Here is a 27,009-nt window from a genome sequence, read left to right on the forward strand (position 1 = left end):
TTCCCTTATTGTCACCTTGATCTAGACTGACAGTTTGTCCTGGTTTGCCTAGGATTATCCCAGTTTTCAAATTGAAAGCTCTGTCTGGAAACCTTCTCAGACCTGGGCAAATCAGTATGTCTAATCCCTTAACTCGTAACTGTCTACAGTTCTTCAGGCTAAGCAACGTTGTTTCCTAAAATGTTTGCAGTAGAATGAGGTGTTTACATCTCCTTGCATCCTGACTCTCCTCTCTGGCACACTGTCCAGCTTGTCAATGTTGCTTATAAAATCAGCACCTAGAACCAAAGACAACAGTCAGTGTTGAGTTTGGTGGACTTGACAAAAAACCTTCAGTTACAAACCATCAGTTTATAACCAACTGTTCCACCATTGGCTCCTAACTGCAAGTGTGATTAAGGAAAACCATAGGGCTTATGTCTCTCAAGTCCAGTTTCCCCAGTCACACCCTCGATTTGGCAGTTGGCTTTTTCGACCTAATGGCAGTTTGTTTTTTCATTTATTCTAGTTTAACAATTTGGCTTGGGCCCAGGCATCATTCTTGTTCAGGTGATGTGAATTGTGAGCCTGCAGTCTGTCTTACTGGTGGTCTCAGCCCTGCACGGGCCTTCTAGACATTTGGTAAACACTTCTTCAACAGTCTCGTCCAGGGCTCTGGACAAAGCACACCATCGAGACACCCTTTTAGATGGATATGCTGTCAGTCAATCACCTGTAGTTTTCTTGTTGAGCCACCTAGGAATCCATCTCACTGGTTTTTGCCCTGTGGGGGTAATCACAGCGATTTGGAGCACAAACTCCTGAAAAATAAAGACCCGTGAGGGGCTGAAGGCTTTCCCAGAAAGGATAGGGTGTCACTGGTCAACCCCATTCTAATGAGCACAGAGAGTTGAAGCGCTAACCCTATAATTTTGTGGGTGGTTTACTCCCCACAAATCCCCAATGGTTGACTGACTCCCTTTGGCCATTCACAGGTCTCTGGGTCAACTCCTCTCACCAACAATTATTTAGCAAACTCCTGGGGAGTTCAGATTGATTTGCTAACTATTCCAAGGTTTTATTCTGTCACATGAAGACATTGGTACAGTAGGATATACTTTTACAGGTATCCTTTTAGAACTTGTGTTTTAACTTTCCTATTCCTCTACCTGTTCCTATGACCTTAATTACAACTGAGTTAAGGCCTACAGATAAATGCCCAGGTCTTAAATGTGCAGTTCTGTGAGTTTTGACAAATGTATGGATCCGCACTACCAGCATCCCAGTCAAGATACAGAGCTTGTCCATCACCACAGGCAGGTCCCCTCCCTCACCCTTCACACAATCTAAGGCTCTAACACGGCAACAGATCTTAGACGCCATTCTAACATAATTAAGGTAGAATAAATATCCTACAGAAAACATGATCTGAATGTCCCTCCTACATTCAACTGTCCCTACACTTTAGAATGTCCCTCCCTCTACTGGCGGCAAGGTACCAAGTGTTTACTACCTCTTGTCCCCATAATTCCCATTGGATAAAACAAGTAGTTCCATATGTCATAACAACTAAAGCCTTTATTCTGTGTTGTAACTTGTGGTACATAACAAACACGTGTATAAAACTGAACCTAATTGGGGACAATCTGCCTGGACATGAGCATCATTGGGTATGGAAGGACCAATGTCATGGTCACTGGTTGGCTGAATTAACCCTTGAGGCCCACAGCCAGTTGAGGTGCACACGGGGAGGGGGTGCTGGCTGGCCTCTACCACTGGTTTGTGTTGGCTGCTGTTCAAGGAGACCCACATTTGAAGTGCATTGCTGACTGCTGCAACCGACACACCTGTATGTGTCTGGGGAATGCAAGTGATTGGTGGGGCCTGACTTTGCAAGTAATGAAGCTTTTGTTTGTTGCCAGAGGTGAACTGGCCCATTTGCCCTAAGTGGACAGAAGAAAACTCTCTGAAATTCTGCCTTGTAAGGAGTGTTCACATGTATTATGATGGTGACCTCAGGAAAACTCTGGAACATTCTTTAAGTCTGATGCAAATTATGTTTTAGGAATCCTACCTCAGGTTCAGCTTTGGTGTTTTTACCCTTCTGTGGTTAAGTGCTAGGCAGATCACTGGGCAGCAACAAAGAAATATTAGCAGTGATGCCAATAATAACCACTGCCCTCATGACAACAGTAGCAACCGTTTACTGTTTGTTTGTGTGCTGGAAGCTGTGCAGAGGAGCTTATGTAAATCATATTGATTAATTCCCATGGCTGCACCATTTATAGATGAAGTAATTGGAGTCAGACAGGTTAGGTAACTTACCTAATAGGGCTACACCATGTTAACAGCAGCATTTATACCAGTTCTCCCAGCAGAGAACAGATGGCAAACTTACAGTGGGTGATTGGAAGTGAGTGTAAATAAGGTGTGGACAGGGGTTTAGGGAAACCATAAGGGCTACTAACAGTGAGGCGCTTGTGCCCCCAAGTCAGTAGAGAGGGGGAAGCTGGGGACAGTGAGGCTGTGTGCAGAGAGCTCTTTCAGGAGCTGTGGTCTTTGGCTGGGAGTCACTGTCAGTCACAGGGCATCCACAGATACAGAGAGGATACATGCCCTGACCTCACAGCACTTGCTTATCTCCACTCTCTGGGCTCTCCACTGATAAGCCCAATGGAAGCAGGAGGTGGAGACCCATTGGTGTAGTCAAGTATTTATACTGAAAATTTCTTCGCTCAGTCTATGGCATGTTTTTTTCACTTCATGTGTGTTGACTTTTGTTCTACATATATTTTACACTTCAGTATAGTCAGATTTAGCTTTTATTTCATGGTTTGTGCTTTTATATCTTATTTAAGAAATTCCTTTCCTACTTCAATGTCATAAAAATAGGCTCTTACTTTCTTCCACAGGTGTTAAGATGTTGTTTTCCACATCGGGTCTTTAGCATCCATAATTTTGTATGTGTGTGTGTAAAAAAGTGATTTTCCCCCCGAAGCAATTGACAGTTGTCCCAGCATCATCCACTGGTCTAAACTGTAATATCACCTCTGCCATGAATGGATTTTTCACGTAAGGACATGCATGTGGATGTGTTTGTTCCTTGGTTGATTTGTCTACCTGGGCTTGTTATTTTATAAATACCTGGCACTCATTATGTTAGTGTCTCCAGCCTTCTTAGTAAGTCACATTATCCAGAAGTGTGAGTCCCTATCTCCTTCTCTCCCTCCTCCTTCTCCGTTTTTTTTTAGCTGTACTATTCCTTTTGTTACTTGCTAATATTTTGAGAATGAACTTGACAAGTTTCAGGGAAAAAAGTTGTTGGGGTTTTGTCTGAAACCGCATTGCATTTATTGATTAATTTGGAGAGAACTGACTTATTTAAAATATTGAGTTTCGAGGAATTCCCTGGTGGTTCACTGGTTGAGACTTGGTGCTTGTACTGCCTAGGGCCTGAGTTCCATCCCTGGTCAGAGAACTAAGATCCCACAAGCCACACAGCCCAGCTAAAAAACCCCAGCAAAACAAAACAAAATATTAAGTTTTGCCATTTGTGACTGTGGTAGATATATCTACTTGTTGTGGTGTCCTTTCTTTTTTAAAAAAATTATTTATTTTTAATTGGAGGCTAATTGCTTTATAATATTGTGTTGGTTTCTGCCATACGTCAACATGGATCAGCCATAGGCATACATATGTCTCCTCTCTCTTGAAGCTCCCTCTCACCTCTCATCCCATCACCCCTCTAGGTTGTCACAGAGTACTGGTGTGACCTCCCTGAGTCATGTCAGCAAATTCTGACTGGCTATCTATTTTACATACGATAGTGCATATGTTTCCATGCTACTCTCTCAATTTGTTCCACCCTCTCCTTACCCCACTGTGTCAACAAGTCTGATCTTTATGTTTGTCTGTGTCTCCATTGCTGCCCTGCTAAAAGTTCATCAGTACCATCTGTCTAGATTCCATATATATGAATTAATACGTGATATTTGTTTTTCTCTTTCTGACTTACTTCACTCGGTATAATAGGCTCTAGATTCATCCATCACATTAGAAATGACTGAAATGTGTTCCTTTTTATGGCTGAGTAATATTCCACTGTATATATGTACCACAGCTTCTTTATCCATTCATCTGTCAATGGACATACAGGTTGCTTCCATGTTCTAGCTATTGTAAATAGTGCTGCAATGAACATTGGGGTACATGTGCTTTTTTCAGTTATGGTTTTCTCAGGGTATATGCCCAGTAGTGGAATTGTTGGGTCATATGGGAGTTTTATTCCTAGTTTTTCAAGGAATCTCCATCCTGTTCTCCATAGTGGCTGTATCAATTTACATTCCCACCAACAGTGCAAGAGGGTTCCCTTTTCTCCATACCCTCTTCAGCATTTATTGTTTGTAGATATTTTGATGATGGCCATGCTCATCCGTTTGAGGTGATATCTCATTGTACTTTTATTCACATTTCTCTAATAATGAGCAATGTTGAACATCTATTCATGTGTTTATTAGCCATCTGTGTGTCTTTTTTTGCTAGATAGACTGTAGCCCGCCAGGTTCCTCTGTCATGGAATTCTCTAGGCAAGAACACTGGAGTGGGTTGCCATTCTCTTCTCCAGAGGATCTTCCTGACCCAGGAATCAAACCCACGTCTCCTAAACTGCAGGCAGATTCTTTACCATCTGAGCCACCAGGGAAAAATTGGGAAAGGAGTACATCAAGGCTGTATATTGTCATCCTGCTTAATTAACTTATGTCCAGAGTACATCATGCAAAATGCTGGGCTGGATGAAGCACAAGCTAGAATCAAGATTGTGGGGAGAAATACCAATAACCTCAGATATGCAGATGACACCACCCTAATGGCAGAAAGCGAAGATGAACTAAAGAGCATCTTGATGAAGTTGAAAGAGGAGAATGAAAAACCTGGCTTAAAACTCAACTTACAATAAAACTAAGATCATAGCATCCGGTCCCATCACTTCATGGCAAATAGATGGGGAAACAATGGAAACAGTGACAGACTTTATTTTCTTGGGCTCCAAAATCACTAGCAATGAAATTAAAAGATGCTTTCTCCTTGAAAGAAAAGCTATGACAAACCTAGACAGCATATTACAAAGCAGAGATATCACTCTGCTGACAAAGGTCGGTCTAGTCAAAGCTGTGATTTTTCCAGTAGTTATGTACAGATGTGAGAGTTGGACCATAAAGAAAGCTGAGCACCAAAGAATTGATGCTTTTGAACTATGGTGCTGGAGAAGATTCTTGAGAGTCCTTTGGACAGCAAGAAGATCAAACCAGTCAATCGAAAAGAAAATCAACCCTGAATATTTATTGAAGGGACTGATTCTGAAGCTCCAATATTTTGGCCACCTGATGCTGGGAAAGACTGAGAGCAGGAGGAGAAGGTGGCAGCAGAGGATGAGATGGTTGGATGGCATCATTGACTCAATGTACATGAGTTTGAGAAAACTCTGGGAGATAGTGAAGGACAGGGAAGCCTGGTGTGCTGCAGTCCATGAGGCTGCAAAGAGTTGTACACTACTGAGTGACTGAACAACAACATCTTCTTTGGAGAAATGTCTGTTTAGCTCTTCTGCCCATTTTTTGATTGGGTTGTTTGTTTTTATGGTATTGAGCTGCAGGAGCTGCTTGTATATTTTGGAGATTAATCCTTTGTCAGTTGTTTCATTTGCTGTTATTTTCTCCCATTCTGAGGGTTGTCTTTTCACCTTATGATTTCCTTAGCTGTGTAAAAGCTTTTAGGGTTTAATTAGGTCCCACTTGTTTATTTTTGTTTTTATTTCTCTAAGAGGTAGATCATAGAGGATCTTGTGATTTATATCAAAGAGTGTTCTGCCTATGTTTTCCTCTGAGAGTTTTATAGTTTTTGGTCTTACATTTAGGCCTTTAATCTACTTTAAGTTTATCTTTGTGTATGGTGTTAGGAAGTGTTCTAATTTCATTCTTTTACACGTAGCTGTTCAGTTTTCCCAGCACCACTTATTGAAGAGAATGTATCTTTGCTCCACTGTATATTCTTGCCTCCTTTGTCAAAGATAACATGCCCATAGGTGCATGGGTTTATCTCTGGGTTTTCTATCTTGTTGCATTGATCTATATTTCTTTTTGTGTTGATGTCCTTTCATGTCCTTCATTATAATTTGATAATTTCCTCTGTATCATAAACTGTTTTTGTTAGAATATTTTCCTAGTTAAATACCTGGTAGTTTTGTTTTGTATTGAGATTGGAAATTTCTTTTTAAATACATTTTCATTAATTGATTCTTGTCTAAATACTTCTGATTTTTCATCTGTTGATCTTATATTTAGTAACCTGTTAAAATGTCATATTAGGTATAATACTTTTAAATAATCTTTTGGATTTTCTGTGTTGTGGTAGGCAAAAGCTTAAGAAAGTCTCCAAGATCATTATATTTTCACCTTCCGCTATTTACACCCCATATAATCTCCTCCACTGAGTGTGGCAGAACCGGTGAATATGGTGGAATAGTCACTCCCTTAAACAGGTTATTTTATATGGCAAAGATGATGGGACAACACTCACTCTCATTATTTTTGTATCACAAAAGACTCAGTCTTAGCCCATGGAAAGGAAAGATTCTCCTGGTCGCTTTGAGTAAGTATGCTGTCATGGATTGGGGCATGTAGCAAGGGACTGCAGGCAGCTTCTGGGAGCTGAGAGCAGCCCCAAGATGATCAAGGAAATGGAAACCTCAGTCCTACAACCACAAGGAATTTAATTCTGCCAACAACCACATGAGCATGGAAGTGGACCCAGAGCTCCAGCTGTGAATAGAAACAAGGAGCCACCTTGATTTCTACCTTCTGAGATCCTGGGCAGAGAACAAAATTCTACCCAACTATGAGATAATAAATGTGTGCTGCTTGAAGCTGCTATGCTTGTGGTAACTTGTTACCCTGCAACAGAAAACAAATACATACACAAACAATATATATTGTCTGCAATTAATGGCAAGATTTTTTTCTTCCTTTCCAAACAGTATACATTGCATACTGGTCTCTGGTCTTATCTTCAGGGCTAAAATCTTCGGTTAAATAGAAGAACTGATATTGAAAATCCTTGAATTTTTCTTAATTTTGAGGAAACCCTTCCAATGTTTCATCTTTAAGTACAATGCTTGCTGTAATTTCTTGGAGGACATCTTTTGTGAGGTCTAAGCTTTCTCTTCTATTCCTACTTTGCTAAGAGTTTATTTTCTAATTATAAATGGACTTTACAGTCATTAAATGAGTCTTCTATATCTATGGGAATAATTATGTATTTTCCTTTTTTAACATGTTAAACTAGCTCCTACATTGATAGATTTTCTTAAGCTAAACATTGTTTCATTTGGCAATGAATCTTGATTTTTTTTCTTAAGTTTCAATAGATTGTTGGACTCAGTCTGCTAATATCTTATTTAAAGATTTTTGTTATCTTCAAATATTTAGTAAAACAACTGTAATACCATCAAGGATTGTTGCTTTTTTGAAAATAGGCTTTTTCTTATAAAGAGCATGTTTAGGTTCATAGCAAAGTTGAGCAGCAAGTATTAATAGAGTTCTGGTAAACTCTCTGTCTCTCCCCACCCTCCCAGACTCCCTCATCATCAACATCTTCCACAGAGTGGTACATTTATTACAATTGATGAATCTACATTGACACATCATTATCTCCAAAAGTCCATAGTTCACATTAGGTTTCACTCTTGCTGTTGTACATTCTGTAGGTTTAACAAATGTATCATGTTATGCTATATTACAGTATTATATAGAGTACTTTCACTGCTCCAAAAATCCCCTGTGACCTAAGTCATCCCTTCTACCTCCAAGCCCTGGGAACCACTCATCTTTTTACTGTCTGCATAGTTTTGCCTTTTCCAGAATGTCACGTAGTTGGAATCATACAGTATGCAGCCTTTTCAAACTGGCTTTGTTCACTTAGTAATTCGTATTTAAGTTTCTTCTATGTCTTTTCATGACTTGATAGCTCATTTCTTTTTAATGCTGAGTAATATTCCATTGTCTGCATGTACCACAGTTTACCATTTACCTACTGAGGAACATCTTGGTTGCTTCTAGGTTTTGATAATTATGAATAAAGCTGCTATAAACATCTGTGTGCAGGGTTTTGTGTGGACATAAGTTTTCAAGTCCTTTGTGTAAATACTAAGGGCTGTGATTGCTGGATTGTAGCCTGTTTAGTTTTGTAAGAAACTGCCAAATTGTCTTCCCAAGTTGCTGTACCATTTTGAAGGATTATTGCTTCTTTTTAGTGGTTGAATTTTTTTTTCTAATTACTGATGCAACTCATTTTTAAAAGTTTATATATCTTTACAGGCTTCTAAAATTCATTTGATTTTTCTGTATTTTTCTAGAAAATTGTCTACTGCATCTAATTATTGTCCTATTGTGCATAGCATTCTTACATGAAATTTTTAAAAATTCCTATACTTATATTTAATTTTCATTTTTAGTATTATTGACCTGTGCCTTTTCTTGTTTATTATTGATCAATTTTGGAGAGTTTTATCCATTTTACAGGTCTGTAAAGAGTCAGCCTTTGATTTTATTAAACACAGTGAGTTAGATTTCTTATTTATTTCATTCACTTATGTTTTTACATTTATTACTTCTACTTTATTATTTTTATGACTTCTTGAACTGAATGCTTTAGATTATTAGTTAAATTTTTCTTCTTTTCTACTATATTTGATTTTTTTCCTCTAAGCATTGTTGCATTCCACATACATAATGGCATCCATTTCTAAATATTTTATAATTTTTATAATGATTTATTCTTTAACTCATGAAATAATTAGAAAACTATTTCTTATTGTCCAAATACATTGATTTATTTTTAAAATTTGTTTTTTATTGAATTTTCTTCATGGTACTGAGTTTTTGTATTTACTGAGATTCCTTTTGCTGTTGTTCAGTGGTCAATTTTTGTAATTATACAACTTTTATAAATGTTTCAAGTGTGAAAGGACAAAAATATGTTCCTAATGTTGGGCACATGGTTAGATTATCCCAAATTTTTGAAATCTTAATTCTTTTCTGGTATCCTTACAGAGCAGTCTGCCTATTCTTAAACCCAAGGACTTTTTAGGTCCTAGACTAGCTCTCAGTTTAACTTTTTGGATCAGGATTCCTGTGCTCTGGAAATAATGTAAATGTGACTCCCATTGCAGCCATGAAATTAAAAGACGCTTACTCCTTGGAAGGAAAGTTATGACCAACCTAGAGAGCATATTAAAAAGCAGGGACATTACTTTGTCAACAAAGGTCTGTCTAGTCAAGGCTATGGTTTTCCAGTAGTCATGTATGGATGTGAGAGTTGGACTGTGAAGAAAGCTGAGAGCTGAAGAATTGATGCTTTTGAACTGTGGTGTTGGAGAAGACTCTTGAGAGTCCCTTGGGCTGCAAGGAGAGCCAACCAGTCCATCCTAAAGGAGATCAGTCTTGGGTGTTCATTGGAAGGACTGATGTTGAAGCTGAAACTCCAATACTTTGGCCACCTCATGCGAAGAGTTGACTCATTGGAAAAGACCCTGATGCTGGGAAGGATTGGGGGCAGGAGGATGAGATGGCTGGATGGCATCACTGACTCAATGGACATGAGTTTGGGTAGACTCTGGGAGTTGGCGATGGATAGGGAGGCCTGGCGTGCTGTGATTCATGGGGTCACAAGAGTCAGACACGACTGAGCAACTGAACTGAACTGAACTGACTCCCATTCCTATGAATGTAATAAGCCTGGGGATTTGATTTCACATGAAAGACTTACTCTTCTTTACACACAGCAGCAGGCAGATGACAAACTCCCTGGATGCCTATAGTCCTTGGGGAAACATTTGCTTTTACAGATATAGTTTTTCTAGCCCTTTTTTCATGGAAGGGTTCACAGAGAGTTACAAAACTTATGCTGCATTTATTAGAGATTTGAGAGGTGAATCTGTCAGTGAACACTTGGTCAGAGGATACAGAAATGTCAATTACAAAGGGAAAAATATGTATGTATATATAAATATAAAACAGCAGGCACTTAGGTTTTTGTTGTAGTGTCTATTCTAGCACCTATTTCCAACACTACTTTTGAGCTTGATAGAAAGTCTTTAATCATATACAATATTTTAAAATTATCTTCTAAAAAAATTCTATTGAATTGGCTGCAGCTACTAACTATGTTACTCAGCTCTCTCAGCGAACTAATTCTGGTACTTGAGAAATTAGGAACTAAAAGGATTTATTTATTGTCTGTTTGTGCTGCTGTCAACAGAAACTGAGATCAGCTCTGACCAAGATTTTCTGTGTACACAGTGGTTTGAAGATTTTCCTTCTGCTTTTACACAAGATAGATCTCATAGTATGTGGGACAGGAAGTTTCCAATTTTCTCAGCTACTCATTACCTACTGAGCTGATTGTAGTATTCTTGAATCAGCATCGCTCTAGACAGAAGGCCACTGAAGATTTTAGTAGACCCCAGTTTGGGAGTATAATCACTCCGAATGAAGAAACCTAAGTAACTAAAGTGGAGAAAGTATGGTTGGGATGAGATAAAAGGAGTAGTAACCAGAAAACAAGTGAAGCCAGGAAGCCAGGAGAAGCCAGGCACTCTCAAGTCGAGACTGTGATCCTTAAAGAGGGTGCCTTGGTGGAGAGGCAGCCTCAAGTGCATCAAGTGGACAGCCCCTTCCAGGAGCCATGAAGGATCACAGCCCTGGTCAGCAATGTCCAGGATTTCTATTCCTTTAGTTACTCTGGTGCCCAAAGGACATGGCTACTGAAACAGGAGTCCTGGCACTAGTCTCATCAGTTATCATAGCCTTTTAATGTATTTAATACTTGGCAGAGCTGATTTGTCCTTACAATTCTTTCCAAAGTTGCCTTTTCCATGGCACCTCTGCAGAAGTTGAGAAGAAAAACCACTTCAAATAAAGGAATTAACCTAGACGTGAGGATGGCTTATTTCAGGGAACAGAGGGCATAGCATCCATCAGCTACACAGAGAGCTTGTGAAGAATGAGCAAGATGCTGCATTTGGATGATCTTTACTTCCCAGAACATCAGTCAGAGGGGGAGTACATGAAAACAAAGAGAAATTTTCCTGGTCTATTAGGGAGCATAAAGATTTAAGTGGCATTTGACTAGACTTCTGGGGCAGGGAAAATATCTTGAACTGTAGAAAAATTTAGGAAGCTTAGTTATCTTGACTAGCCTGCTTAACACATTTGCCTAATCCTTAAATTACTTAGTCAACATAACTGAGTCCCCACAAGCTTTTGTACAGCAAAGGAAAACACAAAAAAAATGAAAAGACAACCTACAGAATAGGTTGAAAATATTTGTAAATGATGTGACAGACAAAAGCTTAATCTCCAAACTATACAAACAGCTCATATAACTCAACAAAAACAAACAACCCAATTGAAAAATGAGCAGAAGATCTTAATAGGCATTTCTTTAAAGAAGACATACAGATGGCCAATAGGCACATGAAAAGATGCTCAGCATCACTAATTACCAGAGAAATGCAAATCAAAACTATAATGAGTTACTACCTCACACCAGAGAGAATGGCCATGATTAAAAAGTCTAAAAATAACAAATGCTGGAGAGGATGTGGAGAAAAGGGAACCCTCCTACACTGTTGGTGGGAATGTAAGTTCATGTGGCCACTATGGAAAACAGTATGGAGGTTCCTCAGAAAACTAAAAATAGAAATACCATATGATCCCAAAATCCCACTCCTGGGACTATACCCAAACAAAACTATAATTCAAAAAGATACATGCATTTTTATGTTCACAGCAGCACTGCTCACAATAGCCAAAACATGGGAACAACTAAATGTCCATCAACAAATGAATGGATTAAGGAGATATGGTACATATATACAATGAAATACTACTCAGCCATAAGAAAGAAGCAAACAATGCCATTTGCAGCATGGATGCAACTGGAGATTACCATACTAAGTGAAGTAAGTCAGAAAAAGACAAATATCATATGATATCAATTCTATGTGGAATCTAAAATATGGCACAAATAAACTGATCTACAAAACAGAAACAGACTCACAGATACAGAGGATAGACTTACGATTGCCAAGGGGGAGCAGGAAAGGGAGAGAGATGGACTGGTAATTTGGGGTTGGTAGATGCAAAATATTACATTTAAAATGGATAAAAAAACAAGGTTCTAATGTATAGCACTGGGAGCTATACTGAATATCCTGTGACAAACCATAATGGAAAAGAATATAGGAATGTCTATATGTGTATAACTGAGTCACTTTGCTGTACAGTAGAGATTGGCACAACATTGTAAATCAACTATACTTAAAAAAAACAACCCAAAAAGCCCAAGTCCTTTTTAGCACCATGAATCTGTGATGATTTTCTTTCACTCTGAAGGATGGAGATACATGAATTGAAGTAATGAAAATACAATTAAATCCTAGAGGGTAAAATGAGAAATTTGCATGCTGGTTATATCCTCTGCTGGAGTGGTGGGCAGTGAGTCCAAATCTTACATTTATAAAAGATGGGACACCATTTATTCATGCGTGAAGCATTTATTGAGTGCCTATGAGGTACCTGTGCCAGGCATTAGGAAACACCGCCGTGAACAAAACAGACATGGGCCTTGCCCTTGTGGGGATCACAACTTTAATGGAGGAGGAAGACGTCACGTACGTGCCAACATAATTGCATACTGTGATAAATTTTTGAGGGGAAGATACTTGGTGCTGGGAGAGGCAAATTTGTCTGGGGTAGGAAATTCATGGAGGAACAGACTTTTAGGCTGAGATCTGAAGCATGAGTGTGAGACAAGGCAGGAGGGAGGGGAGGGGAGAGAAGCCCTGGAAGAGGGAACAGAGCCTGTACAGAGCTCGATGTAGCAAAGTGCCCTCATGGAACGCCTGAGGAGCTTATAGAAGGCTGGTGCGCAGGAGCTGGAAGTGGACGAAGGTGGTGGAGAAGTGGGCCTGAAGACCCTGTGGGGACGACGTGGTCTTTGTTCTGATATGAGGCCTGAATGTTTCAGCAGAGGCCCGATAGGATCAGAAGTGTCTGGAAAGGGTCACCCTGGCTGCCCTGCTGTGCACATATGGAACAGGCAGAGGCAGAAGGCAGAGGCAGAACACCCTCAGTGAGGAGGGTGTTCCTGAAACCCCCACTCAGTGCTGATGCCTCCCTCCCCCTGCTCTGTCCCCCAGGACCTCAGGTTACATGATGTCTGTAGTAGTGACCTCTCTTAGCAACTTGGTGCCCTGGGCCTCTGGTGGGGCTTTGAGGAGCTTCTCAGGTTTCAAAAGCACCCTAGGAAGACTAAATATTGTTGTTACCAACCCAAGCAGCCTGAGGCCTCCTAATCACAACCACCACATCCTGCTGTACCCGGTTGCTCTCTGGTGGTGCCCTGCTGAGTTCTCTTCAACCCCAACTCCAATTTGCCTAAGAACCCAAGCCTACATAACTAGAGGGGGAATGGCTTTGGGCCACAGTTTGAGCAGTCTTAATCCTTAATGAGATTCATCTCTATTTCCCTCCTTACTGACCTGCAGAACTTTTGCTTACATCATTTGGGAATTAATTGTGAATTCTGAGTCAATGTCCATGTAAACTGATAGGCTGTCTTTCAAATCTTAATAGAAGTGAAGGGATTTTTTTCTGGTGGAACTATTTAGTGAAACTATTATTTTTTGTAGTGTTAATTTTTCACCACAAAATAATAAATTGTACCAACAAAATAATATGGTATCAACCTTTTGGAAACTAAAGGTAGTTTTAAGGAATCTGAGTAAGATTTAGGCCTGTGTGTATTGCTACATCTTGGATTTGGCAATTGAAATAGTTTATTTGGGGACACAGTGTATTTAAAAAGTACTTTGTTCTTCTCTAATTAGAAGAGAGGGATTCTTATCCTATCAAAAGAGATCAAACCTGCTCTGTTCACCATCTTGGAGCCTGTGGAAGCCTGCCAGTAACAGGACTGCTAGAGAAGTAACTGTGGGGGAGGCTGTGGTCTGGGGTCATTTTTGCCCGCTACAAGCGTGGTCTCTGCAACCAGAGGGAGCACATGGCTCTTCTTAAAATTGAAGGCATTTATGCCCCAAATGAACCTGAACTCTATTTGGGCAAGAGATCAAGGCACGAAGCACAACAGAGTGACTTCTGGTGGCAAACCAAACAGAGGAATCTGGAGAACGGTAACTTGTGGTGCCCATGGAAACAGTAGCAGGTCCTGCTAAGGACAGACTTCCTGCTAACAGACTTCACTGCACATAGAATTATATGATACTGTACCCCTCAAGGATTTAAACTAAACTGGTTCTCCTGAAAAACAAAAGATACCATATTCTGACGTGCTGGAAGGGCCAGGTGATGGAATGCAGAATTTTGAAGTGGGGGCAACACCTGGAGTCCTTCCTCCTGACTGGCCCTTGCGACGTGCAGACAGCCACCTGCTCCTCTTCCCTGGTGTGTCACTGTGTCACCTGCTCTGCCCCCCCCCCACCAGATGGTCCTTTGTGGTCCCTCTGGGGTGTCCCATCTAATCATCATGGGAAAAGTCAAAGTCATTCTTGGAGAGAAAACTAATTAGATAAAAACGTTAAGCAGCTTAAGGTGAAGACAGTGAGAGATGATCATGAAGTTTTTGAACATTTGTTAAAAGATGCTCCATCTACAAGCTGGAGATCCAGGGGAGCTGGTCAGGTGGCTCCAGTCCAAGTGCTCGAGAAGATGGAATGTTCCAGCTGAAGACAGGCAGAGGGAGCGAATTCTCCCTCACCCCACCCTTCGTTCTACACAGGAGTCCGATGGACTGGGTGAGGTCCACCCACACGGGGGAGGGCAATCCGCTTGACGCAGTCTGCAGACTCGGAATGTTAATCTCATCCAGAAACACCCTCACAGATACATCCAGGAATAATGTTTAACAAAAAATCTGGGCACACCATGGCCCAGTCAAGTTGACACATAAAATTTACCCATCACACTGTGATATCTTTTTAGGGTAAAAAAAAAAAGTAAGTTATAGAAAGTATATAAGGTAAGCTTTCATTTGGGTAAAATACACACCCAGGTTCATACAGATACACCCTACAGGTGAGTGACTGCACTGGCTCTTGTTAGCTGCGAGCCCATGACACGGGGCGGGGGTGTGGGGCTGTCATGATGTAGGAGTCAATTGTGTGTATTCACACACACATTTTTTTCTTTTTTTTGGCTGCACCACGTGGCATGCAGGATATTCCCCAACCAAGGTCCAAACCCATGAACCCTGCATTGGGAGCATGCAGTCTTAATCACCAGACCACCAGGTAAATCCCATACATGTATTTTTAAAATACAAAATTTACGAGATGGATAGTGTCATGCTGATCAGCTGTGCAGGGTGGTATAAAATCGGGTATATGTGGAAATGAATGGAAAATTTCCATGAGGATACACAGGAAGTTGTCAACCATGCTTTTCTCTTGATGGCAGAAAGCTGGAGACTGGGAAGCAGTGTAAAGAGATTTACTTTTTATTTTATATACTTCTATTTTGTTTAAACATTTCAGCCCATGAATGCATTCACTTTTAAATGACAACTTCTTTAAAATGTGTATGTGTGTGTCTGTGTAGTTTTGCTGGTCACTAGTGCAATAGGCTCCTCTTGTGTGATGGGTGGAGGCACACCTACTGACAGCTTGAACTCAGATTACCCTGAACTGGTCAGCTTTGTGGTCAGTTTTGGGTGGACTTATTTAAACTAGAGTACTCCAAAAAAGTGCCAGTAGAAACACTTCACACCCATTAGAATGCATACATGCTAAATCGATTCAGCTGTGTACAACTCTGTGCAACCCTTTAGACTGTAACCCACCAGGCTCCTCTGTCCATGGAGTTCTCCAGGCACAAATACTGGAACGGGTTGTGATGCCCTCCTCCAGGGGATCTTCCCAACCTACCCGTTAGGATGGCTACTATCAAAAAGATAGAAAATAGATGTTGGTGAGGATGTGGAGAAACTAGAACACTTGTTCACTGTCGGTAGGACTGTAAAACGGTGCAGCCACTGTGGAAAACAGTGTGGAGGTTCCTCAAAAAATTAAAAGTAAAATTACTACATGATCCAGCAATGCCACTTCTGAGTACATACCCAAAAGAATTGAAATCAGGGTCTTGAAGAGACATTTATACATCTGTGTTCATAGCAGCATTATTTATCGTAGCTAAAAAGTGGAAGCAACCCAAGTCTCCATCAATGGATCTATTTCCAAATATAGTCACATTCTGAAATACTGGGAGTTGGACTTCAACATATGAATCTGGGGACACAATTCAACTCAAAAACACCTGCTTTGCTGCTAAATCCAACATACACTTTCCCACCCTCATTTTGCTTAATCCTTCAGCATCACTGGACGAAGATATCTACCTCCATCCACAACTCTCTCCTTTCTCGCTTCCCTGACTCCATACTCATGGTTTTTCTCCCATCTCTCTGGCTGCCTCCTTTCAGTCTGTGCCACAGACTCTTCTTCCTTTGTCTTGCCTTTAAATGCTGGGGCTCCTCAAGGTTTTGATTTTGTTTTCTCCTCTCTGACACACTCTTACCCACTTCCACAGCTTTCACTACCTTTCTGTGCCGATGCCATCCAAATTCCTGTCTTCAGCCCAGCTCCTCTGCAGAGCTCTAGACCCAAATACAGTGTCCATCCAAGGGACACTTGTCTGTGCTGGATTTCCTACAGGTAACTTGAATTCAACAGGTTAAAACTGAACCATCATCTTCCCACCAAACCTGCTCTTTCTGTGAGCTCTAGCTCAGGGAAGAGCACCTTTATTCACCCCCTTGCTCACTCTAGAAGCCTGCAGCTTCATCTTGACGTCTCCTCTGTCATCCACCATATCTTTTTCCCTCCCACATATAAATTCTATCTCCTAAAAGGCTCAAATTCTGCTGCTTCTCTTCGTCACCACTGCCACTCTGCTGGCTCGAATCCATCTGATGTTTCTAAAATGCAAATATGACTATGCCCCCACCTCAACCCCAACTAAAAGATACTTCAGTAACTTCCCATTTCTCTCAGAATAAAGCCTAAACCACCTAACTTGATGCCTCTATGATCTTACCCCTGCTTGCCACACCCTCCTTCATCTGCAGCTTCTTTGTATTTTTCTAATTTTTAAAAAACTTCTACTTGGCTGAGCTGGCATGCAAGCTCTTAGTTGCAGCATGTGGGATCTAGTTCCCTGACCAGAGAATGAACCCAGGCCCGCTGCATTGGGAGTGTTCAGTCTTAACCGCTGGCTCACTAGGGAAGTCCCCAGCTGCAGCTTCTTGTGCCCCGTCATATTCTCTGTTCCAGGTTTACCCAAATACATCCCAGCATCTCTCATCTATGGGCTGTTTCCCTGCTGGGAATTCTTCTTGCCCTCCTTTGCCTGGTTTTAGCTCTTAGTGATCATTCTCTGGCTGTCTGGGCCATATGTCCCTTTATGTAGCCCTGTAAGACTCTACAACTTCCAGCTCCTCCATGAGACTTCAAGTCCCTTGAAAGCAGAAATGTGTCTGTCTCGTTTACCACGGACACATGGTAGCTGCTCAGCCTGCACAACAGTATCCTCATATGGAGCATGGCTGGAACAGGGCTTCTGGGGACTTTCTTCCCATGACTTCTAAGGTGACTTCCCATGCTTTCTGCTGTCACAGATTTTCCTCCACCACAAGCCATGCTAGAGAGCCTGTGCGGTTCATGGACAATTGCAGCTGGAACCCTGTCCTCCTAGAGCGGGCCTCACAAAGGAGATTATTTGAAGAGAGCCAGAAGAGAGGGCTTTTTCCCTGCACTTGAGACATGGAACCACTAGATTAATCAGCATACATGAGCTCCCACGTCATCCTGAAATAAAATAGAGTCTATGTAAGCTCATGGGATGGATAAGTGGATTTGAACAGAATACAAAATAGAACTCTCTGACACTCTCTCATGTGGCAGGATACACTTATGGCCATCAGATGCTAAGTTTTTAAATTTTTCATTCATTTAAAAATCTTCATGGAGGGACTTCTCTGTGCCAGGCTCCATTCTGGACATACATGGTTAGAACTGAGCACTCCAACACATACGTACCAGATTCCTAGAACTGACCACCAGATTTCTAGAAGTGACCACCCCAAAGAGTTCAAGAGCCTTTTTAAGATTATACTGCCTGTTGTAGTTATCTTATTTCCCAAAGTCAGGGATTTTAAATGTCAAGGGAATGCCTTTTGCTAAAAAGGAATATTTACAAAACTTAAGAGTATTGCTCCTCCAGATATTTTTCCAGGAGTAAATAAAGGCAAAGTAACTGGAATTAAAGAAATAATGGCACTATACCTGGAAGTCTCAACAAGTGGAATGTGAGACCAAGAATTCTCCTTCACTGGGATATTCCTCCTAGAATGAGGAAGGGGCTGTTCTGATGTGAACTGGTATGTCTGGCATTGGACCTGGTTTATTCCTGAGGACATAAGAGTGGAGATACAGAATTCCAGAATTAGAAAACACCAAAAGAAGGGGCCTAGGCTAGTGAAAGTTCTCTTAGTTACTCCTGGACGATGATTTGATCCTTGTTCCAGTGGGAAGAAATGGGGGGAGATCCAGATGGGGGAATCAATGGACACCTGAAGTCAAGGAGTGAGCAGAACAGGCAGTCAGCTTGTGGTCTCCCCACTGCCCTCCTGGCAGGAAGCAAAGACTGGAGAGATTTCAGCACAAGAGAAACTTATTTCTCTGCCTTAGAGTGAAAACCTTAAGGTAAACATGAGGATGCTTGTGGGAAGACAACCAAATTTGCACTGTGTTGACTTTTGTCTTCCTTTCTTTCCATCCTCAGTGTGAACAAATACTAGGGAAAGACTAGGGATTCTGCAGCCAGTGTCCGGAAAGTCCCGCCTCCCTGCACCACGCCCGCCCTCAGTTTCTGGGTTCAAGTCCCATTGTGACTTCATCCTTTGCATCCACTGCTCAACAGTCTGAGGCTGTAAGTTTCAATTTTCCTCTGTTCACATGTTGCCTTTCCAAACAGCTAGTATTATATTTGAAGGCAGGAGTGTCCCTTGCATATTAGAGATGCCCACTTCATATATTGTCAGAACACACAATAGGCCATTAAACTGCTGAGTGAGTCAAAGAAGCGCTAGAGGCAACAGTGTTGGTCCTAACATTTGTTAGTGTTTCTGATGTATGAAAAGTAGTGGGGTTTTCCTTCATTGTTTGTTCATTCATTCGTTTATTCATTCAAACGTGTACTGAGTGCCTGTATGTCGGGTGACTAGTGAAGACACTCCCGGGTCTCCATATGAACCAGAGACAGAGATGCGAGAGGCTTGGGGAACAGAATCTCTGAGCAGACCCGCCCACCTGTGTGTGGCCCTGGCCCCTTCCCTATTTGTTATGATGCTTTTGGCTTAGAAAAAAAGAGACAGAACCAAGTTCAAATGAAGTTCATTGTGTGTGTTTGTTTGCTTACTTAAGAGTTTACACTTGGCGATCCTCAAGGGAGGACTTTGGCTGAACCCAGGGAATTAGTGGGGAAAGAATCACAAAATTTGGGACTTGTTGACCAGAAAATTCCCTGTGGCCTGACAGATCACCGTTTTCCACACAGCCCTCTTCATCAGAGAGATGATGGTCTCACTTTCAACTGGCTCTGCTGCTTCTTCTGAATCTTTCTTCCGTGTGCCTAAATCAGAGGCTTCTGTATTTATTGCTTGTTCAGATTTAGCTATAAACTCTTGACTTCCTGCTGTGAAAGATAAGGATGTGGCACTCTTGTTCTGCCCATTCTTCCAATGGAACCGTATAGTAATTTTTTATTAAATCAATAGTCAAGGTAAACACTGTGGTGATTATCGGAAATATTTTTCCCAGCTCAGACAAACTGATAATGTTTTCTTTGTAATGCAATTTTTCTCCCTGGAGTTCAAAAGTATCTTAAGATTTTTAACTATTCCTAATGTTCTTTCAACTCTTTGCCAGAATTGTTAATCTCCACTTAACAGTCAAATGTGTCAGGTAATCTGTTGATTTCTTACTGGTTTATTTATTTATTTTGGCTGTGTGGCACGAGAGATCTTTGTTCCCTAACCAGGTATTGAACCCTTGCCCCTTGCATTGGAAGCAGGGAGTCTTAGCCACTGGACCGTCAGGAAAGTCTCTTGATTTTTTTCTTTTAACATAGCCCACTTGGAACCTTTTGGCCTCCTGCTCTGATGTGCTATCCACTTCTCCTGGATTGAATCCATTTCTTGAATCCTATGTCTTCTCTTTCCCTGGTTTATTCCCTCATTTTGGTGAAGTAGATCCTCTAGTAGCTTCCCAATAAGGCCTGCTTGAATTCTACTAAATTTTTGAATATTTTCCCCTGTTTTTATAGGAATTGATAACTAATTTTATTCTGTAAGTAGCATTTTTTCATTGGTGCAATTATCTTCCATTACCTCTCTGAAGATATTAGTTAAGATTTTCCTGAAAGTTTATGCTGTTATTTGTGCTGCCTTAATTTCCTCTGACTTTCTATGTCTGATAAGGATTCCCAATAATCATTGTGTATACGTCTTTTCTTTGAGTTCAGTTACCCTAAAGAGGAACATTCTAACCTGCTGCCTCAAATGTACAAGCTGGGCCACCAGGATTCTCAGAGGCAGTGGAAAAGGAGTCGCTGGTGGCTCTCCCCATTCATTCAGCAACTTGAGCTGCTCTTAATCTCCCTTCTCTAGTGTGTTTTCTGTTGAAGTCGATGCCTGGAAGGTGGGGTAGAGAAGTGATCTAGGGGTCCCCCTGCTTTTAGTAAAGCCTCTTAACTCTCACCCCACCTCCTGAGAGGTTCCTGGTGCCTCCAATCCTGTGCCTTTCAGGGGGCTTCCCTATGGGGCCAATCTGTTCACTTCCTGCCTCCTCTCTGCAACTCATGCCTGGTCTCTAAGTCACTCCTTACTTGCTACCTGCTTTCCAGTTTCCAAAATTTTGTTCACATCTCTCTATTCTTGTTGTCTTCTTCTTTTTAGCTTTGTCCTCGAAGAGTTTGTTGTCTTGAACAAAATCTTTATATTGTAATGAGGTTTTGAGATGGGACAGAGGCAAAAGAGGGTGTTGAATACACCACGTTGACTTGGATGGTTGCTCCATCTTTCAATGGGGAAAAAGTGCTTAAAATATTCTTTGAAAATCCCACCAAGTATGAGAAAGTTGTTAAATCATCACATCTGTAAGTCCAATTCACAACCCTTATTGAGCTGTCTGCCATGTAGAAGGTGAGGAGTTCCTGCCAGCCGACTATCTGAATGAATAAATGAATCAGGTGTTCACTGGTAGTGCTACTGACTCTTTTGGAAGTTAAAGAACTCTGGAAACCCAGAAGGGAGGAGAGAGCACAGTAGGTTCAAGTGAGTTCAGGAATACTGGTTCCACCTGGGAAGCTTCCAGAGTGACAGATCTCTGAAGATGGTTCCAGAACTAACTGAATCCTGTTCTTGGGAACTTGGTCCTGGGGAACCTGCCTTTCAATGAAGCAACTGCCCACCTCCAGCCTTCTTGTTACAAGAGAAAAAGAAACCTCTGTTGTCTAAGGCACTGCAAAGCATATTCTTTTTTGCTGTTTGCAACTGAAAGCATTCCTAACAGATACGTGGGGATTGTGAGAGTCCTGAAACATGAAAGTGGAAAGGGTGTCCGATCAGCGGAGTGTGGAAAGAGTTCAGCAAACATCTCCAGGGATGCGTAGCTACCAAAAGCCTCCCAGGAGGAAGGGTGCTGATGGGGAGCCCTCTTAGGTGCTCCCCAGGTTCCCAATGCTGACCTGCTCCTCCATGCTCCTCCCCTAGCCCCACCCAGTAGACCTACTCTGGTCTCCCTGGGAGGCACTGGGCTGCAGTTGTCTGGCCAGTCCTCTAGTCTCTCTCTTCTTGTTTTATGTTTCTCCATGTGCTTCGTGCCCTAAGCTTAAAACTGTTTTGGAGTCACCAGTCTTAACACTGACTATTTTTGGCTCTTTTCAATCACTTTCTATCAACTTTATTCTTCCACGAGGTCACTTGGTCACTGTACAAGGAAGCAGGGAAAGAAAAATCCACAGACTAATATCTCAAGGTAATGTCTTGCCATGTTTGTTAATAACAACCTACCCATTGTTGCATTCACCTCTCCAGCCCTACCCTCAGCAAGAGAGGCTGGAGTTACTTCCTGAACCGCTGGAGGCAGATTCTGTAGGAGCCTGCAGAGATGGTAGAGGTACAGGGAGTTCTGGGAAGAGGTCAGTGGCTGGAAACCCAGGGAGTTCTCCCAGAACTAAAGAAGAATTAAGGGGGTTCTTTTTCCTGGAGGAAGAGGAAGTGGGTGAACTCCAGGGCCAAAACCCTATGTCAGGGAGGCAATGAGAGAGGTGACGCTGAAAACAACGGTACACATTCTTTGATGGTTAAATGTAGCAGAGTAATATTCCATTCCTAGAGAAAGGAATTCTACTGCAGAGATTACTACCTCTGACTTGAGATTCTGCCCTAAGTAGACACTGTATGTTATGGTGGCAGGCACCAGGTGACTCTGCAGATCCAACAAAGAGAGTTAAATGATCTTCATGAAACAAAAGGTCTTGGGGCAGAAATTAGTGATGACATGGGGAACTAAGGATGAGCTCCTTGCTGGGGAGGAAACCAGCATTTTAAAATTCTTTCCATGTTTACAATCCTTCGGACCAAATTCCTGGAGCACTTCACTGCTCTAAGTGTCTGAGAAGGCCTCCTGAGGGACCGAGTACCAAGATGCAGCTGCAGATTATGTTTACCCTTTGAGAACAAGATTAGGAGCCAGAGGATCCCAAGGCAGGACAGAGCCCTGGTGATCTGTTGACACTGATTAGAATTCATTTAGAAAAACACAGATGGAATGCAACAGTCTCACTTGATGATGTAATAGACACATAGTGTTTTACTTGAATTGCCTGGAGATGTTTTTGAGAGGGCTCACTAAGCAAGTGGGATGGATGGGGCTCACTCTCCAGCGGTTGCCCCTTCCTGACTGTCTCTACGGCAACTTCAAGGCCACCGGTGCTCAGGAGAGTCAGGTACTTTGCAATAATGAGTTCACAATTAGAAGTGACTTGTTTTTGAGATCAGTTTTCAACTTGATTAGTGACTTTTCTTAGTGGATTTCAGAGCTGTAAATTTTTTACCTTTTATACTTTGAAGCTAAGGCTAAGTTACTGTGTGTGTCAGCATTTGAGACTGTGCTGTTTTTCTGTTGGCCTGACCCTCTGGTCATTATAAAGTGTCCTGTTTTCTGTTGGGTGGTGCTTCCTCCCTCACAATTTACTGTCTGGTATTAGGACAGCTCCCCCAGCTCCCTGTGGTGAACATCTGCATGATGACTCATCCTCTCAATTTCAACCTTTCTGTGTTCCTATATTTAAAATCTGTTTTTTAAAATCCAGTATTATGGTTGTAGCTTTTGACTTGGGTTAGTCAGTCTTCTTAATATAGTTTATATTATATTTATATTAATTCTTGGTACAGTTGGGTTTTCAGTGACTATCTTACTGTTTTCTAATTAACCCACTTGCTTTATGTTCCATTTAAAATTTTTCCCATCCTTCTTTTGAATGACTACAACATTTTTTATCATTCCATTTTACCTCTTTATTGACTTGTCACAGATTTCTTTATTTAGTGTTTTCATGTCTTGAGTATGGGCTTCTCTTGTGGCTCAGATGGTAAAGAATCTGCCTGCAATGCAGGAGACCCAGGTTCAATCCCTGGATCGGGAAGATCCCCTGGAGAAGGGAATGGCAACGCACTCCAGTATTCTTGCCTGGGAAATCCCATGGACAGAGGAGCCTGGCGGGCTACAATCCATGGGATCACAAAAGAGTCAGACACGACTGATCACCTACCACTACCGCTACTATTACTACTACGTCTTCAGTGCTGATCTCTAGCTACGCTCTAAGGCATTACCTTTCATTCCAGGTTCCATAGGGTGAAGAGGAAAAGTAGCAAACTTTCTGAATGCTAAGAGGTGGGCAATAGGTGGTTTAAGCTTAGAAATTAATGGCTGAATGGATAAATAAAAATGGAAGGCTGAACTAGGTGATTCTTTGAAGGAATTCATGGGATACATGGTTTTACAACAGAAGAGACCACATTTGCAACATAGAAAAACACCTTCCGTCAACTCTTTTATATTTGCTTTCTGTTTTTGATCCAATGAAAGTGAAAGTTGCTCAGTCATGTCCAGCTCTTTGTGACCCCATGGACTATACGGTTCATGGAAATCTCCATGCCAGAAGACTGGAGTGGGTAGCCGTTCCCTTCTCCAGGGGATCTTCCCAATCCAGAGATCCAACCCAGGCATCGAACCCAGGTCTCCCACATTGCAAGCTGATTCTTTACTAGTTGAGCCACCGGAGAAGCCCAAGAATACTGGAGTGGGTAGCCTATCCCTTCTCCAGAGGATCTTTCTGATCCAGGAATCAAACTGGGGTCTCCTGCTTTTCAGGCGGATTCTTTACCAGCTAAGCTACCAGGGAAGCCAATATCCAACTGCTATTGGAAATTCATACTGGATCCATGAGTATCTTAAATTCAGTGTATCCTCCTTCACTGCCCTGGCTCCCTTCTCTGTACTCTATCTCAGCAATAGTGCCACCTCCTACCAGGTTGCCAGGCCTAGAACCTGGGCATCAGCTTTGACTTCCCCCTCTTTCTCATCTCTTTTTATCACCAACTCTGCCTGCCTCTACATCTTAAAGGTCCCTCACATCCATCCACATCTCTCCACACTTTTACCGCCTCTACCCAGTCTTCTCTATCTCTCAGCCACAGAACACTGCCTAATGACGCAATTTGCTAAATGAGTGCTCACAGAATCAAACAGTTTAGGACAAACAACAACTACCCTTTTGCCATATCAAATAGCCTCTTTTCAGATAGTAAAGGGCCCACCAGGGGTTGAGGGGGAGGGGGAGACCTGATACAGCAGGAAGGACTCCTAACAAAGAGCATTACAAAGGATCTAATGATTTCACTCCCAGTGAGTCCCATACTATCCAGTAAGTGCTTCTCTCCTCACATTAGGAAACAGATGTACTCTCCTTGGAGGTCATAGTAACCTAAGTGAGTAAAACTCTGAAAGCCAGTTTTCAATTCCCAAGTGTACTGACTATCTGGAATTTTCAGGGGACTTGATGGATCAGAGTAATGCAAAAAAGCAAGACCTCCAGCCCCAGGGTTTTATGGCATCTATAAAACATGTTTTACAGTTTCTGCTCAATTTTATGCTGTTAAGCTAAACATTTGATATCATATGGCACTTTAAGCACATTGATTTATGGTAAGTCAGCAATTGCATCTGTAATAAAAAACCCAAAGTATGGGTTTTAAAAGTAATCTACTGTATTTATTATTGACATAAACGGTTACCTGCAGTCCATTTGAACATCATCTTAGATTTAACTCGTGTATTAAAGATATTATGTTTCCCACTCAGCAAGGTCATTGCCAAGGTGAAAACTATATATGGTTGGAAATGAAAAAGATCAAATGCGTAATGATAAATATTTTTCAAATAAATGATATATAGGATGTCATCTGTCTACATTCCTGATTAATAATCACATTCTGTTTATTTTTTACACTCACCTCTTTCCCCTAGCCCCCAAATCCAGCAGCCACTAATCTTTTCTTCATCTCTATAGTTTTTTTATTTCAAGTATGCTTTGTAAATGAAATCAGGCAGTTTGTAAACTTTAGAGACTGGCTTTTTTCCCCATTCAATATAACTCCCTTGAGGTCTGTTTAGTTTTATGTGGGTTGTCTTGTGCTTATTTTGGCAGCATGGATACAACTAGGGTGGCATTATTCAATTAATTTGAAAACTACTTCAATACAAACCAAAGTAAGAGTGTCTAAGTTCAAAGTAATTTCATAACAGGGAAATAATTTAGTCCATTTTAAATGAAGGAAAAATGTTAATTTCTAGACAGTGTTAGAGCAAGTTTGGACAAAAATGCATTTAGTTCATTTAAGAGGTGGCTGGCAGCATATTAAAAAAAAAAACAACAACAACAAACCCGATATCCCTAAGGCTAATTTAAGAGATGTTTTAAATATCACATTGTATACCTTAAATAAATACAATTTCAATTTGTCAACCATATCACAATTAAGCTGGGGAGAAAAATAAGGAAACTGAAGCACAAGGAGGTGAAGTTGACTTTTCCAAGGTGACTGAGAAGTCTGTGGTAGTGTTAGGTGCTCAGTCATGTCCAACTCTGTGACCCCATGGATTGTAGCCCATCAGGCTTCTCTGTTCATGGGATTCTCCAGGCAAGTATGCTGGAGTGGGTAGCCATTCCCTTCTCCAGGGGATCTTTCCAACCTGGGTCTCCTTCATTACAGGCAGATTCTTTACCATCTGAGCCACCAGGGAAGCCCCGTCAGTGGTAGGATTAGGCTAGAAACAGCGTCATCTGTGAGCCAAGCAGGAGTGTCTGACAAGATCTAGCAGGTCTGGGAGTCACAGTTCTTTTGGAGGAAACAATGAATGAGCTACCTTTCTCTTTATCTCTGTTTCTCCTGTGTCATCTTTCCCTGGTAGCTTCTTTTGTACTTTCTTCTTTCTCAAGAGAACTGGGCTGCCATAGCTTGCCTCATCTGGAGAGGGGTTGGAGACTATTTCTGGTCCCTTCTCTGGTAGGTGACTTTACCTTACATGGGACATTGCTGGTTAGACTTGGCAAGAATTACAACTGCTCGGAACTGTGCCATTAGTACATTATTAGGCATTATTTTACTCCTTTCCAGGTTAGTTGACTGGAATTGAGAAGAACTAAAATTAGCCTGGAGCATCAGTAGTAATAATCCCTTATGTTTTCACAAGGCTTCCCCAGCTATTAAGGTATATTCCTCCACATAGTATCAACTGGTTATTGCTTAAAACCACTAAATTTTGAGTAG

General features: G+C 41.4%; 1 protein-coding gene and 1 long non-coding RNA gene across 8 annotated transcripts in view; one reads left to right on the forward strand and one right to left on the reverse strand.

Moving 5' to 3' along the window:
- LOC145538515 (uncharacterized) overlaps positions 1 to 27,009 on the reverse strand; it is a 56,451-nt gene that overhangs the window by 10,142 nt on the left and 19,300 nt on the right. The window contains exons 3-4 of one of the 2 annotated variants that reach the window (XR_014076969.1): positions 18,395 to 18,518; positions 16,213 to 17,917 (exon numbers count right to left, since the gene is read on the reverse strand). The exons of the other annotated variant lie outside the window; for it this stretch is intronic. This is a non-coding gene — a long non-coding RNA (uncharacterized LOC145538515). Of the gene's footprint in view, positions 1 to 16,212; positions 17,918 to 18,394; positions 18,519 to 27,009 lie in introns of those variants that run through there. 2 annotated transcript variants of the gene reach the window in all.
- Positions 23,006 to 27,009, forward strand: part of MFSD1 (major facilitator superfamily domain containing 1) — a 48,826-nt gene continuing 44,822 nt past the window's right edge. For all 6 annotated transcript variants that reach the window (XM_081570678.1, XM_081570675.1, XM_081570674.1 and 3 more), the window contains exon 1: positions 23,006 to 23,120. Coding sequence is in view for 2 of the 6 variants with exons in the window: in XM_081570672.1 (XP_081426798.1) it covers positions 23,040 to 23,120 (81 nt within the window). In the remaining 4 variants the exon portion in view is untranslated. The remainder of the gene's footprint in view (positions 23,121 to 27,009) is intronic.

This window comes from Giraffa tippelskirchi, chromosome 2, assembly GCF_054371585.1.
Source record: "Giraffa tippelskirchi isolate mGirTip1 chromosome 2, T2T-mGirTip1v1.2.pri, whole genome shotgun sequence".
NCBI lineage: Eukaryota > Metazoa > Chordata > Mammalia > Artiodactyla > Giraffidae > Giraffa > Giraffa tippelskirchi.